At 36.4% G+C, this 23,511-nt stretch overlaps 1 protein-coding gene across 1 annotated transcript in view; it reads right to left on the reverse strand.

Annotated features, from left to right (window-relative positions):
* Positions 1 to 1,173: 1,173 nt before the first annotated feature.
* GRXCR1 (glutaredoxin and cysteine rich domain containing 1) overlaps positions 1,174 to 23,511 on the reverse strand; it is a 38,575-nt gene continuing 16,237 nt past the window's right edge. The window contains exons 2-4 of the mRNA XM_040556480.1: positions 12,708 to 12,947; positions 4,779 to 4,844; positions 1,174 to 1,353 (exon numbers count right to left, since the gene is read on the reverse strand). Of these exons, the coding sequence (XP_040412414.1) occupies positions 1,174 to 1,353; positions 4,779 to 4,844; positions 12,708 to 12,947 (486 nt within the window). The remainder of the gene's footprint in view (positions 1,354 to 4,778; positions 4,845 to 12,707; positions 12,948 to 23,511) is intronic.

A 23,511-nucleotide genomic window follows, 5' to 3' on the forward strand; every position in this document is an offset into this window, starting at 1 on the left:
CTGCAATATTAGCCAGAAATAAAGGTTACAGGGTGGTATTAAACACAAGAAGAAACAAAAGATTTTCTTTTATTTTCTTTCTTTCTTTTTTTTTTAAATTTCTTCCACATTCACTCAGTTAAGCACATCTGCAATTCAGTTTTATAGCTGTGGTGTTGCTAAGTTTTTTGGATGGTCTCTGTAGAAAATATAATCTCTCTCATGTTATGCAGAAGATCCAGATGCTCCCTCTGAGCCTCACTATAGAAGCTAGAAGAGCAGTAGGTTCTTACAGCACTTTCAAGCCTGCACATTTAATATCTCATAGAATACACATAAGTCCTTTATATTCAAAATTCAAAAATATAAGTTAGTCCAACTTCTCCAACTCATCACTAACTACTACCTCTAGATATAGCAAGTGGAATGAAGGTGGAGGAAAAGTTCTTTTCTGTTGATTCAGATAAGGGAAATAAGGTATCAAGAAACATAAAGTTTCAGAAGAGACTTTTTTGCAAGCCACACTTTGTGCAGCTGTAGGTATACTGCTTTATATTACAGCTATGCTTTGCCCAAAATATTATAAAGGCAGACGTGCAGTCAATGTAGCAGAAGAGTAACTGTCTATTAAACTACCTTGTTAAAAGGTACTCTCAAGAAGTGCATGACTGCTCACGAACTTCAAAACTGGAATATACCCAATGTGGAAAACCCCCCGTGCATTCAGACTAACCACTGACTAACTTTCTTGTGCTCTTGTTAGGGAAACCCACCAAAAAATGCCATAGGTATTTACAGAGATGGAGCTGTCTGGGCATAGACCAGGCCTTGAACCATGACAGTTACCAGCCTGATCAGAAATTTCCATGCAATTTATAAAGCTATAATGTGTTCTCACTAGATTACTAGATTACTCATTGTTCTGTATAGAAAAAAGGAAGAATTCACACCCAAGTGGCTGATAATACCGTACGTTCAGTAGACAACAAATCTCTCTATAAAGACTGTAGAAACATACTCTTCAAGATTCACGATATGGTCATGTTTAAATGGCTCCAATGATCAAACCAGCAGAAGTATACTATAAATTGATTTTTATTGACTGAATTAGATAAACAGATTCATTTTTAAAAAATCATATTACAAACTGCTGCAGTACAATAAAATGGGGTTGCACATGTGGAGGTGCCATTCTTAGCCTGCACAGCTCCTGCAGCGCTGCAGCCCATTCTCATTGCAAGCAGTACACTTGAGGGCTTTGAATGAGTCCGTAAAGCAGTTCCGAAACACAGACATCTTGCTCCCATGGCACACTGAACACGGAAGGAATCCAAAGCCCCCGCAAGAGAGGCACTCATGAGGGTGCTGGACTCTCTGCTCAAAGAAGAAAGAAAGATCACAATGTTACCTTCTCAACAGCTGTATCTCTAGGACAAAGAAGATTCCAGGACTGCTTCTCAGAAACACATTTTGGTTTCTGTCATGAGAAACATCCACTTCCCCATCCCAAGGTATACCACCACAGAAGACCCATATGTCTGCCTCTATACGGACCCACGTGCAATGGTTAGAGATGCTCACTGTGGGATCATCAGTTGCATTACACCTCAGAAGCTTGTGCTGATAGTTGTCAAAAAAGCTGGCTAAGTGATGGCTTGCTCTGATGTAGTCTTAGACCTAGATCAATTCTAATAGGTATTGCAATTGACTGATTCTGAACTCCAGGCAGTTTATGCTGATGTTATATTTTTCTATGTTATATGTTAAGATGTGAGGACTTTTATCATTTGCACATGCTCATGCTGAATATGTTGTTCCTATTACAGTTAGAGCTGATCATATCAAAAAAAAAAAAAAAAAGCAATTCATAGCTTCTGACAAGGAGTGCTTTAGGAAATAAGTGATGTATTCAAATTCATGGGTGTAGAATGCTGAAGCTTTAAGTAGAAAAGAGAAAGATCATTAACATTCAGCAGTTATACCTGGAGAAAACTGCTGCAGACAAGACTTGGGCTCCCTCAATTTTCTTATTTCATGAGTAAAACAGTAGTTTTACTATACTTTGTGATGGATTAAAGATGATTGAGGACACAGGAAGAGATTTTGAAGACATTTTTAAGTTACAGTTACTGAAAATACTGCTAATTTATTTAGTGATTGCTTGAAAGTTCTGTACCAGATAAATGAAAAGTAGACCAGTACTTACCACAGCACAGATATTTAGGTTTAATATTGTACTGTTGAGTAAAGACTTTATAGATTTATTTATAAAGGAAGAAGAGTAATCCATAAAATTCCTGTTAGTGTTACTCTGAGGAATCATACACCACTGAAAATATTAGTCAAAAATTGTTACCAAAGTATACTAAAATATGTAGAACTAACATAGCCCTTTTTTTAGCATCATTGAGAAAACCGAAGACATTGCTGCAAAGCTAGTAAAAACAGCATTCATCTATTGACAATTTAGATGAACATACAAAAAATGTAGAGCATAAGATGAAAGGAAAGAGTCTTAGCTGACATAAGTCATTTCAGCTGCCTTGAAGTCCATGTCAGTTTGATGCAGCAGAAAATCTGACTCACAATCTACAAAAACTTATTTTCACATGGGTCTGATTAGGTGAAATGCAGATTTCAAAGTGCACAGTATGCCCCAGCAGGGTTCATGGTTTGTTGTACTGAGGCAGTCACAAAGGCATGATGCACCAGTCTTGCTGCTGCTGCCATGTTGGTGTATCTTTCTGTTCTGAATCTTTATTGTAATGTAGAAGGAGCTTCCCACTTATTTCACTTGTCAGTACTGTTGATACAACAGCATTTGGGCTGGTGCACAGCAGCTGCAGTGCAAATCTCTCTAAGATGATAGATTTTTTCTTAATAGATTTGCAAAACACTTCCATCAATATTTCTTGCCATATGCTTGATATGTTTGTCCATTAGTTTATCCTTATAGGTAAGCAGAAGACACAGCATGACTAACAGATTATGCGATATATATCTGTAAAACAAAGATCAAATTTATATGGGAAATTTTATGAGGGACAAAACAACTAGAAATGCAGTATAATACTATCAGATTTTTTATTATTATTATTTGTTTGTTTTGTACTGTAGCTCATAAATTTGCAATTCTTCTTCACTGGACATACAACTCCTTTTACTATTAACTTCTCCAGGGACAATGTTTAGAAGTATATAATGTAATATTTTTGTTCTCTTTTATCTCAGGAGTGCATGTGTCATTCATAATTTAAGATGGAAGTTTACTTCATTGGACATTATTGTAATTAATCTCAACATTTTAAGATACTATTGTAATCATTAAATTCATTATTACTTCTTATGCTTATAAATAGCTACCTTTTCATGTAGAAAGCTAAGATAGCTAAGAAACAATGCACAGTTGTTTTAGCTTTTAGTCCCCATTTGACAGTCACCTGTCAGACAGCAGTAATGCTGAATGTATTCATCCTATGTATACATTTGTTTAATAGTTTCTGGTTAGCTATTTAATGTGGCCAGTAGATTCTTCTGTATTCTATACAGAACCACATACATTGAGTAATGAGACACGGAAAGCTTTTCTGAGTTAAAGAACAGGGCAGACAAATGCAGAAGGTTACACCTGCACTGCGAAGGGACATTTATATCTCCAAAAAGATGAGGCAGTCCTCAATTTACTGGATAATGCCCAATCTACACCTGGAATAAAGCAGAGGTGAACATTCCTTGGTCAACCTGACCGTAACTTTTGAAGGAGTTTAGGAAAGAAACTGGCTATGAGAAATCATGCTTCCCCAAAAAGAGGATTCTCTTTTAGTGAAAAGCTCAACATAAGATTGTATACAAAGAGCTACTATGAAGGAATGTTAGGGAAGCATACGCTGTAGTTTGTTTAAATACAGGGAAAAAGAAACCTTTTAGATGTAATCTTGGGGATAAATCAACTAGATACAGCTTTCTTTTACTCCTTCATCATTGTCTTTAACAAATATCGTATCCATGTTATCTATTTTTAATGTGGAAATTACATACTTCTTAAGTCTATGTGTTATCTTAATTTGTTTACAAGTGATTTCAAGACAACTAAATAATAACTCTAAATACATTTCTTCCCCACAGCTATCCATATAACCCAGACATTATGACTGATATCGCCACCAAAAGGAAGACAGGTAGTCCCTTGAGCAGGAAGCAAAAGCTTCCAACTTTTGCCCAGATTTTCTAGATGTCCACTTTCAAGTCTAACCAGAATGCAGGAGATGTGCATGAACATCTCAGCATGTTCACTGTGGCACACAGAAAGTGGGTCAGCATCCACACAAGAGGCTTGACTCCTCTGGGACATGGTGAAGATTAAATACCAAAGGTGTTGTCAAAAGTTATAGGAAAGTGAAAATTACCTGCCTTTCTTGCTGTGACAAATAAGAGAAAATATAGATAGGTGGACATTTGGGTTTCATGTTATCACCGAGTTTTCTCAAACTTAATAGGCTGTGATACTGAGATATCATTTATTCAAAGAGCAAAAAACAAACCAGCATTTGGGATCATTATATAACAGAAGAAAGAATAACAGAAGAAAGAATAGAGGAGAAAGAATAAAGAATAGAGAAGAAAGAATAAAGAAAAGAATAAAGAGAAATAAAAGAAGAATAAAGAGAATAAAGAGAAAGAATAAAGAAGAAAGAATAAAGAAGAAAGAATAACAAAAGAAAGGGAATCCATTCAGGAAAATGTTCTCAATTGCAAGTATTCAATGTATGTTCCCTATGATTATTTGCAGAAATAGTTACCTCAATTTTGGTTAAGAGATCCTGTAGTTCCCCAGATTCATTCATTAGCAAAATTTTCTCAGCACCCTATTAGTAAGAAGAAGAAAAAGGTCAGCCAGTTTAACATGAAAAGCCAAAGACAATTAGAAGATTTGGTCTTGAAAATTTAAACAGGCTGAGGACAAATTTGACTCACATTAAGCATTTTGTAATTAGGTCAACCTTAGGAAAGCTAGAAGGAAAGAAGAATCTAATCGTTGTTATGGTAGAACTGTCTGAGGTTAGTTACCAAGTGTCATATTGCATTTCCCCTTCGTAAAAGGTGACATGGCTTGGAAATTCTGGTTGTGTTCACTTTATTTTACAGGGTGTGGTTCCTGACAGAATAAAAAATATGTCTAGTTACTATGTCAAAAATTATAATTATATAAATATAAAACACATCAGACACTGCAACTAAATGAGAGGAGGAAATTTTATTTCAAGTATTATAGCAGTTGAGCATTGAATTAAGATATAATATGCCTAATGTATAACAGAAGGAGAAAAAGGGTAATGAAAATACCATAACAACATTAAAGTCAGACACAACAATGAATAATAATAATTTCGTCTGAGTATATTAGGCCTCTGAGGGGTTCTGTGATCTGAACCAAGACAGCACTGAAGTAGTTCTTTTTTCCCTCTGAAAGTAAAGGCTGAGAGATTATTGCAGACGAAACAAAAATGTCAAAGATGATGTAAATCTCTTTTTCCCTTTTCTTTAATTAATTTAATTTCTTCTCCCTCTGCAATTAGAGGGACATATTTGAACACTTACGCTTCAGTTATATAGCCAAATATACTGAGTACTAAATATTACTGAATACTTACAAACACTTTTAATCAGTTTAGAAGAAATTGACAAAAGGTAAGGAAACTGAGGCATACACAGAGGGAATTGCACAGTCATGAAGCCAGCTCACAGCAGAGCTCAGATAAGACCTATGTTCCCACCTCACTGTCTTGTGCTTACTCGCTACTGTGGGAAATTGGCCACAAGTGGTGGGTTCATGACATCTCATTGTCCCATTTTTCAGGTCTCTGAATGCCCAGACTGCTAAAATTCATCTTTTGTAGACCTCACGTGAACTGGGAGGTGTGGTGGGATGCTAGAGGTGGAATGCTGGCAAACAACGAAGACTTGCCATTACTATGAGCTCACCACGGTCATCTGCAGGGCCATGAGGGGCTCTCACCTCTTGCTCCTCACCAGCACCATTCTCCCCGTTACGTGGAGGTACAGGAAGGGATGCCGGGGAGCATATACATCAGTAACGTATGTGCTAGTGTCGGACTAGTGCCTTGCTAGAGACTTCCCATGCTGCATCATCTTTTCAGTATCCCTTTTTTGTCTTGGAAAGCCATGGTCACAGACCAACCCCAGAGGGACCCAGGGACCCAACACACACACAGAGCTAGTGTTCAGATGGAGCTTCTATCAAGGTGCACAGCAGGGAGAAGGGAAGAAGCCCACAGCTCTACCAATAGCTGAGCACAGGGTACAGAACCACTTCAGTATGTAATACAAAAATCAGCCAAGGGGCACAGAAATATTGCAAGGGATTTTGCATGACACCCTAGTGAGGTTGGTTTCCCTCTGCAAAGTCTTTTAGCTGTGGCTCTCTACAAAGAAAAACACTTTTGACTCTGTGTATGATGTTATACTAAATAGGTCCCTTGCTGACTTCTTTACCATGTTCACGTTTCTTATTCAGAGATGCTTGTAATCACAGCATTGCATTTCTGTTAAAAAGCAAGGTATTGATATTTTAGTGGATGTGAGTGCAACTTCTGCACTGAATGCTACTCCTTCAGTGCTACACTTTCAAAGAGATTAAAAAAAAAAAAAGTATTTGCAAGTTAATTATTTGTGTTTAATTTTGTGGAAGATGACAGGAGACTCAGATCTCAGATCAGCTAGCATTGCTTATGCTGAATCTTCCTCTATTGAAATCTATTATATATCATGGGCACAGTGTATACCAGCTTCAACATATCCATCACAGCCCTCTGTGTCCCCAGCAGAGAAGCTTTTAGCAGTCGACCAGCCTCCTTCACACTTGCCCTCTAATTTTTCTCTATTTTCACATAGAATGGGCAACAGGAGTGACTGGCACAACAAAGCAAGGGTTTGCCAAGAACCACAGGGTATTAGCTCTGGGCTTGAATGCTCTGCAGTGGCTTAAGACAGAGCTTGCACTGCCTGTGCTAGGCAAAAAACTTTAAGTATTTGGAGCTTTATTGATGTAATTGTGGCACTGCAAATTCCCTAATCTGGACAAACCCTGATTTGCCCTCATTTAGACAGGGATCTGTTCTCCGTGGCAACAGCTGGCAAAAAGCATGCCTGTGACTTCTGGTCTGTGATACAATGGTACGTACTGTAATGCTGACTGGCTTTTGCAGCCCTGTAATTAAAAATCTGACAGGTTTCCCATTACAGATTGATATTTCAAAGGATTTATATTTCAGATGACATTCATCAGCTAGCTGTGTTATTTCCAAAGTGGAAAGTCTTATTATTATAGCTTTAAAATTAAAAACCAAAGTTCTAAATGTCTATCAACATTTTTAAGTGTTTCAGTATGTCTTCTGTGATTAATGTCTGCCTCAAGTGAAATTTGAATAAAAGATATTTTGCAGAGGTTAATCTACTCTTTGGATCTGTGAATCTTAATTCTCAGTGCCTGCAATAAATATAGTAATGAAAGCACCTGTTAAATATTTCCAATAGTTGCTTTCTGACCAGAAAGTGACACCTTTCTTTTTATTCTTAGATTGTGCTCAGTCCACAATTACCCACAAAGGGATGTGAAACAGTTAAGAATCTGTCCCTCCAAACAAACATTTTGTTAACCAGGTAAAGGTTTGAAGCACCAGCCTGTTAATGCTTTATCTGCCAGCTTAAATAGTTAATAGCTCTTAAATATCTCACAGCCATGGTGCAGGAGAAGATTTCTTTTGAAAATCAAATGCTACAGACTTTGCTAAATAATTCAACAGGTTTTCTAAACTATTTTTTTGCTTCAAAATATTTCCCAATTTTCCCTTGAGATATTTAGCAATTAGCATCATATTTCAGGCATGGTCCCACTATCTGCAGAACTAGGACAAGCCCAGTAAATTTCCTACTGCTCCAGCTCTGTCTTGTTATTGAACCAGCTTGTTGATAATCCATCATAAATGTAACCTGTTACCATTTTCGTGATGCAATTCCTCATCAAGGAATGCACGTAGATGTACGCATTTGTATGCAAATGTTCTGCATTTGGCTGTACTAGACTGCCTGCTGATTTGGGGAAACAGCCTCTCTTTTGCTTCATTCCCTATATTGAGAGAGAAATTAACACAGCACTGAAATGTTAAATGAGAGTGGGCTGGAAACCAACCTTGACCACCATGTGAGAGAATTGGGTTTGCAGGAAATAGACGAACCCAAATATCTGTTGTGGACACGTACAGAATTTGATTAAACACCTGGAAATCTGCCAATAAACTGAGAAAAGTGTGACTGTAGCATAAGAAAAGTTAGATTTGATATGCAAAGAGCTATCAGATTTTGTATTAAGAGGACATGCAATTAAACCCTGCTGTTCCTGAAATGTTAAACTGCAAAACAGAGGAAGCAGATGAGTGAATGCAATAATTATATCATAACTTTATTGCCACAGAGCCATATTTACCCCATCAAGTGAAAGTCAGGAAAATGTGTTTACTCTAGCAAAACAATGAGGCAATTGAGAGCTACTAATCATAAATGACCACTGGAAAAAGGCAAAAAGGAAACTGCTAATATTTTCATAAAGAAATATACTTTACACAGGTATTTTCTAAAGTTAATTATGAAAATAGCTTTATCATTCTTAGTAAATGGTCATAACCAACGAGTCAAAATATTTTGACTGTAAAACTCATGCCATTGTAGATTCATTACAGATGGGTAGACTAAGTAGGAAGTTGTTTCTTCATGAAAAAAATAAATGTACATATTTGAAAACATTTTGAATAAGTTTGAAAGGAGGAATGGCTGATACCCCAGAGGGCTGTGCTGCCATTCAGAGGGACCTGGACAGGCTGCAGGGCTGCGCCAAGAGGAACCTCATAAAGTTCAACAAGGGCAAGTACAGGGTCTTGCACCTAGGGAGGAATAACCCCAAGCACCAGTACAGGCTGGGAGCTGGCTTGCTGGAGTGGAGCTCTGCAGAGAGGGACCTGGGAGTCCTGGGGGACAGCAGCCTGACCATGAGCCAGCAGTGTGCCCTTGTAGACAAGAAGGACAACAGGATCCTGGGGTGCATTAGGAAAAGTGTTGCCAGCAGGTCAAGGCAGGTGATCCTCCCCCTCTACTCAGCCCTCATGAGGCCACACCTGGAGTATTGTGTCCAGTTCTGGGCTGCTCAGTACCAGAGGGACATGGAACTACTGGAGTGAGTCCAGAGGAGGGCTATGAAGATGATTAAAGGACTGGAGCACCTGTCGTACGAGGACAGGATGAGAGAACTGGGCCTGTTTAGCCTGGAAAAGAGAAGACTGAGGGGAGACCTCATCAATCTGCATGAATATATGAGGGGAGGGTGTCAAGCCTGTCTTTTTTCAGTTGTGCCCAGAGACAGGACAAGAGGCAATGGGTACAAACTGAAGCACAGGAAATTCTGGCTGAATATGAGGGGGTACTTCTTTACTGTGAGGGTGACAGAGCACTGGGACAGGTTGCCCAGAGAGGTTGTGGAGTCTCCTTCTCTGGAGATATTCAAAACCCGCCTGGATTCCATCCTGTGCAATGTGCTCTAGGTGATCCTGCTCGGCAGGGGGGTTGGACTAGAGGATCTTCAGAGGTCCTTTCAAACCTCAGCCATTCTGTGATTCTGTGAAAGGCAGCTGAATACTGGAATTTAGTCATATGCTTAAAGTGAAAAATAAACAAATGTATTTTTAAAATATAATGCATTACGTATTAATATCTATAATGAGCTAATATGTATATTAGGGATGGCTCTGTCTTTTTAATGTGCATCCCTTTTCCAGTAAGGTGGGCTTTTACATAACATAAAACTCTAGCGATCCTGGGTTCCTTTGTATGAGTAAGAGAATGCTCCTTTTTTTTTTTTCCTGCATTGCATTCTGCTTTCTGGAAATTATTTTATATTCTGCTTTGGCGCCCCAGCAGATGGCATAATTCCATTTCAGATGGAGAGATGGAGACAGCCTCAGGTGAAACTGGGGGGAGGGGTGGTGGTGGGGAATCAGATGGTAAGGAGCATGTTGCAGAAAGAACCTGCAATTTCCTGAAAGACTGATATTTAGACAGCATGTGTCAAAAAATACAATGATTCAATCCTGAAAGAAATGAGAAGATTAAAAAACCTGCTGTACTGCAGCACACAGGACTTTACTTGACAGGGACTAAATATGATTTTTCTATTGCTTCTGCCCAAGTAGCTGATTTGTCTCATTCCCCCTGTGTAGGCAATGATAAATTCCACAGTATTGTGAAGATTTATCCACACAGCTTGCAGTACTCTAGCAACCCTGTCAGGATTTCTGAGCAGCTCAAATACCGTGTACTATGTCACATGCACATATGCTGTGTTCTGGTGCTTTTGTTACATTTATCTCATTAAAAATAATCTTGTCCCTTTTCAAAACTCTTCATATTTTAATTAGGGTTTTTTTTTTATCCTATGACTCATTGAAAGGTGCCTGGCTCAATATAGATTCTCTTTTGTATTGCTACATGCAATCTCCTTTAGGGAGGGATTTGCCAGGAAACAAATATTCAAAATTAAAAAGAGAGAGCAAGAGAGAGAGAAAATATTGCATGATTAATTTACTGACACACCAGGCTTCTGGATTTCTGTTTTACATTTGCATATCAGAATATAATTATCATAAAAGCCATTACAGAAATGTCCACTGTTACCAACGAGACCAAATTCCATGTGAGTTCTCGATCACATTTTGCTGAAACACAAGCCCAGTGCAGGAGGCAGCCAACCTGCTGCCCTGTGAGTCCCTGACAAGTTGTCTTCTTAAGGTGTCACGTCCACGAGGCATTGAAATAGCTGGGGAGTGATTGCTTCATGGCCAGATCCTGAAAGACTGGTAAAACTTTTGTAACCTTCCTGATATGCAAACGGCCCTCCAACTTATTGCTCTTCCTCAGTGATTTGATTTTGGCCTATTTTGTTTTTTACCAGATCAACAGGTACTTTTTCTTGTCTTAAATAATATGAATGGAGTTTCCATGCTGTAATAAATGTGTGTAGACCAGAACACTAAATTCTTTCTTCTTTTTACCCACTGGTGTCAGCAGGTAGTTTGACAGTTTGATATCTCTCCCACATTTATCTAGCTTCCTAATTCACTTTCCTTCCTTTCTATATGTCTGTTAAATATCTCATAAAATAATTAAATAGTTTTAATAAAATTGTATTGCTTGTTACACTGTTGCTCATCTGTTAAAGACAAGTTTCCCATGATCTTCTAAAAAAGAAGCGGCAGTGAATTTATGGGCCATCCATCACACCAAAGTGACTATAATTGGGCATCAGCTAGAGCTCAGCAAATAATTTATTCAATATATTTCAGTATTTTACCTGATTTGCTTTGACAAATTGATCACAGTGAGATTTTCTTGGACTTGGTCATAACTCATTGTGTTGTTATTTTTTATTATTATTATTATTAATATGACAGTTAGGTAAGCAAATCTTAGTCTGAATCCTGGTGAATTTCAAGCTTTTCTTCTAAGAAGGACTTCTGTTGTTGGCTGGTTGGAGAGCTCTCTGTCTCAGGAATTTGATAAAAGCAGTCTCTACTGTGAACTAAATTTCTCTGTCTGCTAATACCCTGCGCATGGTCCATTTTGCAAGTACTAGTGTTGTCTGGTGAAGTGGACTGCTCAGAGAAACCAGCCTTAAGCATAGCATTAAGAGTTTGGCAGAGTCCTGCCAGTGCCACGAAAGGAAGGGAAGAATGCGTGCTTGAGCATTTTTGCAGCCCCAGCACCAATTGTATGCTGTTTGTTGATTGCATTTTATTCCATTACTTAAATCTTTTATAAAAATGAAAGCATTGGGCAATACCAACAAAATAACCCTGCTGTGTTTAAATACAGTTTGCCTCCACAAATCATGATCTCGCAGTTGGTGTTAATTGCTAGTTCTTCACCACTTGAGACAAATACCTTTTCTGAGCTCCCAACCTATTTTGTTGGTTGCTTTCCAGATTTTTTTGCTTTTAAACTCTGATTTTTCAGTTTATGAAAGAAACATTTCTAAAGAACAGGTTATCCCTAATACAAAGGTGCAGTTTTAGACACAGAGTACCAACGTACAAATTTCAGTTATAGTTTTCTACTTGGAGTTATGTCTCACAACAGAGCAGAGTTAGGCTGTTTTTATTGCTAGATTTTAAGTATTAACCATTCTGTACCTAAAACCCATTGATTATAATTGCCTGATACAGACTACATTATATAAAATTCAGTGCATGTTTAAGCTCTTAAGCTCCAAGCTGTTAGACATTCTCATATTCAACAGAGTTATTACTAAATGACAGGTATGTTTTCTGTGTTAATTTTCCTGGGTCAATAATATACCCAAGTTTTCATGAGGAAAAAAAAATCTATTTCTCTAGATTTCCATGTTTTCAACTACAAAGATGAACTCTTTTCTTAGAAACACAGCATCACTTAGATTGCATTACTTCATCTTACTCCCCTCCTGAAAGCCTCTCCCCACCTCTTTTGTGTCTTTACATCAAACCTGCCAGTGTGGATGGGTACAACACATCCCACAAAGGGGCCTCTGTCTTTGTTCCCATCACTCCAGCATTGCAAACAATTTCATAAAAACATAATAACTTTCTTCTATTCTTACAGACTTCATAGTCTCATGTTTTACTTACCCCAAGGTAATGGCCATCAATAAACACAACAGGGAGGGAGGGAACTTCACACACCCTCCTGCATCTCTCATCTAGTTCTTTTCCGTAATCACTGTTGAGAGCAATATTTTTTTCTTCAAATTTAACTCTGTGGTTTTGAAAGATCTTTCTAACCAGTTCACATCTTTCAAAGGTGGTTCTCACCACACGAAGACTGGTTGTATAAATTATTATACGGCCAAATTCTGGCACTGATGACACCTGGAAAAGAAAAAAAATAAGTTCCAATTGCAGTATATGATGTGTTAACAGTTTATTTTTTTTCTGGCTGCTGTAATAACATCCAAATATTGAACAATTTCATTAAAAATATTGTTTAAGCAAAAAGAGAAACACAATCTTTTTTGTACTTTTTTGAAATGTAAAGATGGAGTGTGAGGAACTAAGTGTTTGTAATCACCACCTTAAGGCAATTTAAACTGCTTATCAAAGTAAGGTGCAACTTTGCTTCTTTTGGAAAGCTTTGGAGATAGTTAATCAAGCACAACATTTTCAAGAAACAGACATATTTTAGAACTGGTGGGCTTCCAAATTTGAATAAGTCATTACTCTTTTGTTGTTGTAGTGGACACAGATTCACCAACCTTCCCCAAGCCGTAAGACACAATGCTTTGGGTTAAACCCATTTCATTTGCAAAAGCACAAATTCTACAAAGAAACAATAGAAACTTGAATGCAGGGCTCCCCACTGTTTTTAAAACTGCCTGATTCTGTTACAACAGTGACTCCTGTTTGTTTATACAAACACAGTCTGGGAGTATCCAGATGAAGTCCAGACTTGATAGCTAAGGTGTTAAAAGCCTCCTTTCAGCAAGGACAAGAGCTAAAACTAAAAGCTCCATCACATCCATGAACCAGCACTGACATAGAATATTTTATCTCCATGCTGAGCTAGATCATGATTGGAGAGGGGACAGATTTATCACTAATTTTTTAGTGGGGACCCAAGTTATATCATTCTAAAATCCAGCCAACATTAAAAAGTACATTTTGTGTGTATTCAGTCTCCAAATCAAAGCCCACTGTAGTTAGGGGACACAGTTCCATTGACTGTAATAAGTTACAATGCAGGCCAGTCCTTCATAGGTATAAGTTTATACCTCATATTTCATTTCTATGATGAAGAAAACTATGGAGTGTAAATACTACAGGGGTTATTTTGTCCAAGAGAGACTAGTACATTTTAAAAAAGCCTGAGAATCTTTGCTCTAATCAAAGACACTCTGTACCAATAAAGAGCTAAAATCCTTGCTTTTCTAATAGTTAGTAAGACATTTCCAAGGATTTTGAGTTATCTATAGTATATTGCAAAGGAAATTTCATTATTTCAGTGCTATTCCAGGAGTAAAACCACAAGTCAGAAAATAATAAGTAAATATACCTATAATGCACTGTAGCAATCTATGCAAAGCAAAGCTTGATGGGTGTATGGATACTTTTGAACTATGTCATGCAATAATTGTAAAGACAAAACCGTGTGGAAGCCATTGGAGATTTTGTCAAATAATGAGGTCATGATTTATCTTACTATTTAAATTGAAGAAAAATGTCTCTTTAAAAACATATTCTATTTAAAAAGATGCCTACATGGTTCAATGTACAGCAAAGAATTCTCAGAAGAACATGTGAGTTTTACAGATCACTTACAGACTGCGGGAAGTTTAATTGCAGATATATGTAATTTACCTATTTTCCATCTCCCATCCTAGGAAAGAAGCATGTTGTCATATGTCAGTATTTATTTCTCTTTGAATAGAATTCAGAACTTTCATTTTAGGGGAAAAAAAATATATATATAAATAATGTTACAGAAAGAGAGCTACTTTTCTCTAGTCTTTTTTCTGGGCTGAAAATCTGTTATATCTCTACTGCAAATTGACTCTTCTCCAGAATATTATCCACACATCCCAAGTGAAAGGATTAGCTTGTCCTCTGCTTAAAAGACAAGTAATCTACGTAGACACTGCCAAATATTGTAGTAACTGTGCATGGAAGGAAGATGAGTTCATCCTTTGCAGAAGTAACCAAGAGGAGGTCTTAAAATATTCTTTCACAACATAATTTCACATACTCATTGTTTTCTCCTCTTTGGAGTGAAAATACATTTTGAAGTGGAAAACCATTCAACAGGATGGAAATTCGTGTTGCTTCATAGCTCTAATCTTTAATGCTGTTTGTTCCCAGACAGCAGGGGCTGGCAGGAGAGATACAGACAGTCATTATCTAGTGAAGCATCAGGGCTGTGGTGTCCCTGTAGCATACAAATAAGCAGCTGAAGACATGGAAAAATGGAAAGTTTTAAAGTAATCTGGAAAGATATCAAGTGGAAGGTGTGTACACAGAGTCACTTTTACGCTTATTCCTTTATTTTTTCCCTGTTGTGACAGTGAAGAAAAGCTCTTCTTTGCTCTGCAAAGAAATATCAAGGGCATTGATTAAATAATTCTTTAGGGAAATTTTATTAAATGCCTTGCTTTCTGTGCTAAAGACGCACATAATTTATCCTTGGCAGGACTTTATCATACCAGAGAAAATCCTTCCTCTCACCTGTCCTGAACCACACTGGTAATTAAAAAAAAATAAATAAAAATATAAAAAATTAGAGAGATTTACATGTGTTTATTTGTTTTTGTTTTTTTTTCCTTAATGAGAATCTATGTTAATTCCTATTTTTCTATCCAATTCACCAACTACAGCCTGTAATATTTAGTTGCTAGAATATGCTTTTGAAATAAATCAGCAGAATAATGTTTGAACACTCTGCTTTTCCTTCCTAGGCTGGAACTGTTGAAAAAACATAATAAATGGCAAGCAATGTAAGCAAATGAATAGAAAGACATTTTTGAAAATGAATATTTACAATTTAATGTAACAAACTTCAAATTAAAATCATCTTGTATGACTCATACTTGCATAGAAAATTTTAGCTGAAGATAAAGAGAAGGTAATTCTCGGGTTAATGGGCATGACAAAACTTTGCTTAGGTTGTGGAAGTTCAAAAAATGTACAAACCAAAAGATCTGGAGTGACTTACATTGACCATTTTCTTGTACTTAACTGGGATTCTCATAGAAACCTGAAGTTTATGAAAATCATTTGGCCAGAGGCAGCAACTTTTTGTGTCAGATTCAGAAAGTCTCTTGCACATGGGCCAAGAGTGTGTTTCAAAGAAGTTGTCCATAGAGAAAGACTGTCAAGGAAGAGATTTAAGGCTGCAGAGGGAAATAAGCTTGCTTTAGCTTCAATGCTCTGCATCATTTACAGCTCACAAGTTAATAGCATCGTGCTACCAACATCCAAAGAAGCATCCAAAGGCACTGGATGTTTTATTGCGTCAATCTGAACAGCTTAAATTTTGCTTGGGACCAGCTAGTAGACAGCAACAGCAGCAGCATAACCTACATGACTTCATGACACTGATGCCACTCAGTGATTCAGGAACAGCTGCCTTTTTTTTTTTTTTTTCCTCTTTTTTTTTTCCTCTTTTTTTTTTCTCTTTTTTATTTTTTCTCTTTTCTTCTCTTTTTTTTTCTCAAAACAAAACACAGAGCAAAAAGAAGGGATGAAGGAGACTGAAAAAGAGATGAAAAGACAGAAATAACCAAAAAGAGATAATAAAGCAAAAACCAAATTGTGGGGTACCAACAAATTTAGAGCAGTACAAACTAAATGTAGAGATCATAATGCAAGAAATATGATATAAAAGACAGACAGTGAGACAAAATGTAGTAAACAATAAAACAAAGACAAGGTCACTAATATATGACATTCTGAAGCTTTTTTTAAAAAAGAAATCCTGGTAGCTAATGAAAGTACTCAACAGCAAATATATTATGGAATAGACAAATATACAAATCTCCAAGTTGTTTCAACACTTTTTTTGGTTTTGTTTTTGTTTTTGTTTTGTTTTTTGCCTTTTTTTTAAGCAAGGCATGTTGCTGGAGCTGCACAAATATCATGAAATATTTGGGAATCACACTCAAAGTGTATTTGAGAATTTACCTTTTCTGTACAACAGCTGCCACAACAATAATAACAGACTTCTCAGTAGCTCTGAAAATATTGTGTAACAGCCAGGCGTTTCCATGGTACTTCTGAAAGCTGTTTAAATTCATACACTGTAAAACTCCCGTAGATGTCTCTGGGCTCAGATCTGCCCCAATGTATCTTAACCCTAGCTTCAAAATCCCATTGCAACTGAAGTAGCAGCAAAAATGTCCGTGTTCCTCTGCTAATCATGTACCTATGCTGACCCTGACCAATCCTCCAGTCTGCGTAGATAACACAATCCTATTTGTGAGGGAAAATCATAAAATGAATTATGGAATAATAATACTAGATTGTTTCTTCAACATGTTTGTCATGAATTGCTTTCCCAAGGCTATAGATTTTAATATCTTTTATGATATTTTTATGTCTGCCTTGCTGACTTTGAGTGGTTCTTTGGACCAAAACTCGTATCATGGATATTTTTGCAGCACAGTTGGGATCTGGCCAAATTCAGAGCAGAGGAAGTGGTCCAAGCCGACATTTTTCTACTTGTGTAAGGACCACTGGTGCACCTTGGGGTTGTTCATAAAGCAGTTGTAATTTTTTTTTTTCTGAAAGCCTTTGTATATGACCATGTCTGCAAGCAAGTAAATAGACAAGCCTAGCAGGGAGAGGAATATCCATGTTGTTAGCTTCATTTCTATTTGCTTGCAAAGGAAAACTGTGACAGCAACACTTTGAAAGTCATCAGGAGATGTTTGGGTTTTTTTTTCTAATCTTCCCTCTGGACAGAAGTATGAATGCATGTTTTAATCTCATTGGTGTGAAAAGAATATCTATTTATATTCATACTCATATATAATTTATTTCAATTGTGGTGTCACCTGCAAATTTGCACTTCTAAAGTACTTGTTTCCAATAACAAAAAAAAAAACAAACAAGCAACAAAAAAACAGCTCTATATTTTACTTTATATAAGCAACTCTATTTTAGTAAAAACAGAAATCTTTTAGTAAAAACAGAATCTTTTTCTGCTAAGATTTATGAGCTTGTATAATACTTTGCCAAAAGTAAAAGCCCAAATTTTAATGCCAGCTTTTATCACATAAGAGATTTTAGAAGGTTTTTACTATGTTCAGGTATAACATCCAACTAATCTTATTCATGCAATAGTGAATTGCTTCATTGACCTAAATCAATGGCTGATATGCCCTTCTCTGTCTCAGAATATCGTCTTTCAACATCTCAGTGTTCTACTGAAATATGCACCTCTTGGTTTCGCAATTAGATGCTATCAGACCAGCAAAGTATCTCCTATCCATTAAGTCGGCTGAAGAAGGAATCTAAAGTGCATTACAAACCCTGCACCAAGAGATGCTTCAGTGAGTAAATGCAACATTCATGATCTAAAGAAAAAGTTGCGCAAGAAAAAAGATGTATATATAGATATATGTATGCATGAATGCATGTGCGCATATATATATATATATTCATACATGTTTGCATATCTACAAGTTTTAAATCAAGCCGTTCAATTCAAAACTGGTATTGCATAACTTAGGGCTTGAATCAGTATCAATAATTGGCAAGAAGAGTTGTGGTCTAACAGTAGTTTTCTAATTATGATTTGTTTTGAATTTTTTATTTTACACTCAGAAGGGAAGGCAGCTATGAATGACTGTTGAAGAAATTCTGCAGAAAAAAAAATAAATAAACATTTAATTTCTGCAAGACTGAAAAGTTTGTACTGTCTTTTGACTTTTAAAAGGCTTCCAAAATCCATACTAAATGTGTACTAAAACAAATGTATTCTTTCTGAAAAGTTAACGTAAAAAACAATCACCGAAATGTTTTTATTTTTTTACATTGCATTTCCTCAGAACATACATGTTTTCCAAAATGCATAGTATTTAATGAAAGACACCAAGACACTTTAGATGAAAATATGTAACATTCTTTGAAAGAGATGGCTGGAGACTGAAGGTCTGTGGTCTAGCGAAAACTCTACAGCATTATACAGTGCTAACAGAGTTGTGAACTAGTCCCTTTGGTCTGTCATTGTTGGTTGTCTATTTCAAATTAAAGATTTGATGGCATTTTTCAGAAAGCATTGATTCCCAGGCCAGAAGACCTCTTGCAATGAATGGATCTCATGTTCCAAAGTAACATATTTTTCCTTGGCAGGTAAGGTCTGTTTACGCATACCGAAGGAATTGCAAACAGCCACGGTGTGCAGTCTCAGTACAAAATCACATTCTGTTCCATTTCACTGTTTGTAGTTCAAACTCTCCATAGGCTCACGCAGCAAAAGCACAGTGTTCACTTATTTTTTAATTTAAGCACTCTCTAAAGTGCTCTACTACGTTAAGGCTGTTAGTTCTGTTTACATTGTCTTCAAGGACCTGGCACTATGTCAACATTTGGGAAAATTCAGAACTTGAACTTTATTAAATACAAGAATCTGTGCATTTTAGTAGTGCACTGTAAAATAAAGACTAATTTTCTGCAACGTAGCAGGTCATATACTCGAGTCAAACCATGTCCTGACCTTCTCTTAAAAGTATCACTTTGATAACACTACACTTTTTCTTATCCAGTTTGGTATTTGCAGGGACCATAACTGTAGGACTTGGAGTCTGTGACCCCCTGTCATTGCGACAGTGAAATTGTATCACCAGTTATCATACTCATAACCATCAGTAAGCTGGTAAGATGTATCAATACCAATTTACAACACAGACAGTAGTTTTGTTGTGTTCAAGAAAGTGGTTCAGTCACTGTTTTTTCAGATTTCAAAATAGCACAAGTACTTGTGTGTCTCTTGTCTGCCTACTTTCTGGCACTCTCCTCCTCCACAAACAGCAGCCCTAGGAATATACCCATTTCCAAAAGCGGTACAGGAGAACCTGTTCTTCTGCTTGATTGAATGTTCCAACACAGGGCATGAAGCATCTAATTTTTTCTGTTTCAGTTTCATAGGGCTAGTGAATTCTGAGGAGTTGGTCACAGTTACAGAGAAAGGCTGAGATCCAGCAGGAAACTGAATTGTTTGATCTTCTAGCTCCTGGACAATTCTTGTCTCTCTTACCTATACATCCACCATATAGTGCAGATTGTAAAACAGCAGATTTTTACCTCCCTAAAGCTGGCATCTTCAAAATTGCTCATCAACAGCAATATAAAATAGATATAGGATTTCATTATGCTTAAGGCATATGTATAGTTTCTTTATATATGTCTGTAATTCATTTTTACTTCTCAGATCATATATCAATGTTGGGAATATCAGATGAAAATAACAGAAGTAGTAATAATGTTCCTGTTACCATTCTTCCTGCACGCACTCATACAGCCTGCTCTCAGGTGACCCCACTCCAGCTAAGAGAACAAGTTATCTCCCTCAGGTTTGTGGTTTCTAATAGACCCTGATGCCTCTGCTTGCATGTACTTTCTAAAGCCAAAGCTGCCTGCTACCAGCATTGCACTGACTCTGGGTTAAAAAATAAAAATAAATAAAAATAAAAGTTATTTGATTTACTTAAGGAAGTCAGCCAGTGCAAAATTTAATAGAGTGTTCAAATTTGTAGGAAAAAAAAAAAAAAAAAAAAAGAGCAGTATCTGTCCATGCCTAATTGGATGTTATTTAGCATGTTTTGGGATTCCTATCAGTATTTTCTTATTAGTGTATTTATTTCTTTTTGCATATGATAGGAATAAATGAGGCTTTTGAAAATCAGAAGCAAAAATTAATTCCTGTAAGTAATTCTAATCTATCCTGAAATTCTCCCTGGAAGAAACCACACTGCGACATAATGCTTTTTTTCCTCTTTTGCTCACTCACTCTTTACTTCTCTCTCTTCATGCTTACCAACTTGACATCTCCAAGAAATCCTTCCAGAGGAAAAGGGAGAGAGTTTCTGGGAAGTCTCGCTTGGAAATGTTGAATGGTTTTGCAAGAAAAGAGAAGGATTTCATTGTTGCAGTTTCAATGTCCACAAATATTGAAAGGGAAGAAGCAAAAGAAGCCAAAAATAGTTTTGCCCTCAGTAGTTTACACAAGGCACTAGAAGTTGTTTGGAAAAGGTTCTTCAGTAGCAGTGTCCAACGATAATCTAACATCATGCAGTGCTTTGAAATATTCTTGGTTTTGGTGAAAGAGGCCTGAAGACAGACAAATTTTACCTAGATTGTCTTGTAACATCTACTTTTAGGTAGTCTGGGGTATGGGATGGGTTAGGACAGGTAATAGTTTAGCTGTTTACACTAGATGAGTGTTTCTATCTTCTGTACCTTACAGATCTCATCAGCCTGGTAGATCTCATCTTTCTTTTTCTTTCCAAAGGAAAGACAGTGACTTGAAAGAAATGTTAAGGTACCTTTTATCCACAGAGTATCTTATGCTCTATATTCAGCACAGTCACTTATTTAATAGCTGATGACATATAAAGAAATCTAAGCATCTTTGAGCAGGCAATTTCATTTATTCTTCAAAAATAATGGAAGAAATTATTACTGCAAGTAATAATGACCAAAATATAGTCCTAAAAGCTACAGATATTAAGAAATTGCCAAAATGTTGCTCATAAATGAAATATAATTGCTATTGTTAATTTGAAAAATGCTGTCATACAGTCCTTAAAATGTAGTTAAAATCATTCTCAGTTAATGTAGTAAACATTGTAAAAAAAAAAAAAAAAAAAAAAAAAAAACTAATGGACATTTATTAAATGATTTTACTTCATTCTTTTTCAATAATTAATTATATATATATATATAAGCTGTTACAGAGATCTCTGTGGTTCAGTTTGCTAGCATCTTCTTCTCCACTCATCAACACAATAAAGACACCAAGAAAAATACAGTGTTAAGGATGCACAAGACAAATAACAATAAAGTATTAGAGCTAGACAAATTGTCCCACAAGTAATCTTGTTACAGCTGGCCTGTACTGATGTTAGACTGCTAATAATTTTGAAACTTCCGCTGCTAGTACAAAGGAAGTCCACTGCATCCACAGTGGAAACATCTGGCACTTAATTCCAGACAATGCAATTCTGTTAAGTTACAACACTATCTGTTAAGATACAGCAATATCCACAGAACTTAATTTCAGAAAATTGTTATCAACCAATACTATCACCATACAAAAATAATGTTTATTTATAGCCAAGAACTTCTACTGCAATTTTAAGTCAGTAGTCAGGTAATATCCAAACCAAGTTTCAGCAAGGTGTAGAAACACTTTCCCTTCATTTACAAAGTGTGCTATGGGCTCTTACACAAAAAAAAAGATACCTGAAACCTTTCACTCTTATTATGATCTCACCTACAAAATGAGTCTCTAGTGACAAATGTTTCCAGAATTAAGTAGTACTTAAAATCAGAGTTTAAGTGTTGTCTGATCACTTTAGTTTCGAGTATATCAGTCATTATAAACCACACAAAGCATTATTCTAGGACGATTATTTTATATCAATTTGTTTGACTAATGATGTCAAATGAAAACATTTGGAGTTTTTTAGCCAGTCCAAACTGATAACCAAGATTCATCTCAGTATGAGGAGACATGGTGAAGAGAATGCTCAGCACCAAGTGAAAGAAATTCACGTTATAAACTGAATAATACTGCAATGCGTTTTGAATGTGTTATGAAAAGGAGAAATATTTATCACTTGATTGGAAACAAGTCTCATAGAATGATTTTGCCACCCTTGGACCATCATTTTCTTCAGTGCACATCCATGAAGTGACTTGACCTGGGTGAAGCTCCATGACAGTTTCTCAGTGTATTTATTTTACTAAATACAGTGTTTGCTTGTTGGGTGAGCAAAGTGGCCTCAAAGCAAATGGAAGGTACACTTGCTTTTTCTGATGTTGATTTTCATCTGCACTAAGAGCTTGATAGCTTCTCAACTTTCAATAGCTGTGCCAGCGTATAGTACAGTTTTGTTCTTTGATTTGTTAACTCAATAACTATAATGTTGTCATCTCTGAAATGAACTGTTTGGGAAGGTGAAAGTAAAGAAAGTTTAAAACTGCTCTCAGTTAAATCACCTATTTTAAACTTCCTTTACCTTGCCTTTCCTGATCAGTCATTTCAGAGGACCAAGATTTCCTAAACAAGAGGAACAGTGGTGGTATAATTTTACTTACAAATATAGTATTTGCAAAGTGGATCTTTTGAGACAATGAGCAGCACTAACTTCTAAGAGATTTTTCTTCCAGCAAAACAAAATTTCAGTGGGGAAATGCTACAATTTCTGAAATATGTTTTACTTCTAATAGATGTTTTAGAGTATGTTTAACAAGAACATGTTTAATACCTACATTAACCTATACAGAACACATCATGCAGACATCAACACCTGTCCTAACAATGAATTTTCTTTGGCAATGAGATATTCCATGTTCCTTTCTGTGCCTATTTTGTGTTGAAAGATTTATTGTAGTTCACTGTAACCTTACATACAACCAGGGAAACAATTGTTCTCTTCAGGTGCGGTGGTAGAAGAGCTAATGTTACTAACATTTGATCATCTGCTATGTTTGATAAATGGCTTTCAGATGAACAATCTGAGTGGCATTATAAAAAACTTCTCTTTGATGTATTTGCTGGATCAGGAAATTGAAATCTATACTTCTACGAAATTGTTACAGTCTTACAGGAGATATAAGCTCTTTGATTTGCTTCTTGGATATACATAACATATATATACATATACATATATATCTTGCATTGTTGTTATTGCATAAAAGAAATAATTAAAACTGCTCC

This window comes from Cygnus olor, chromosome 4 (genome assembly GCF_009769625.2).
Source record: "Cygnus olor isolate bCygOlo1 chromosome 4, bCygOlo1.pri.v2, whole genome shotgun sequence".
In the NCBI taxonomy this organism is placed as follows: Eukaryota; Metazoa; Chordata; class Aves; order Anseriformes; family Anatidae; genus Cygnus; species Cygnus olor.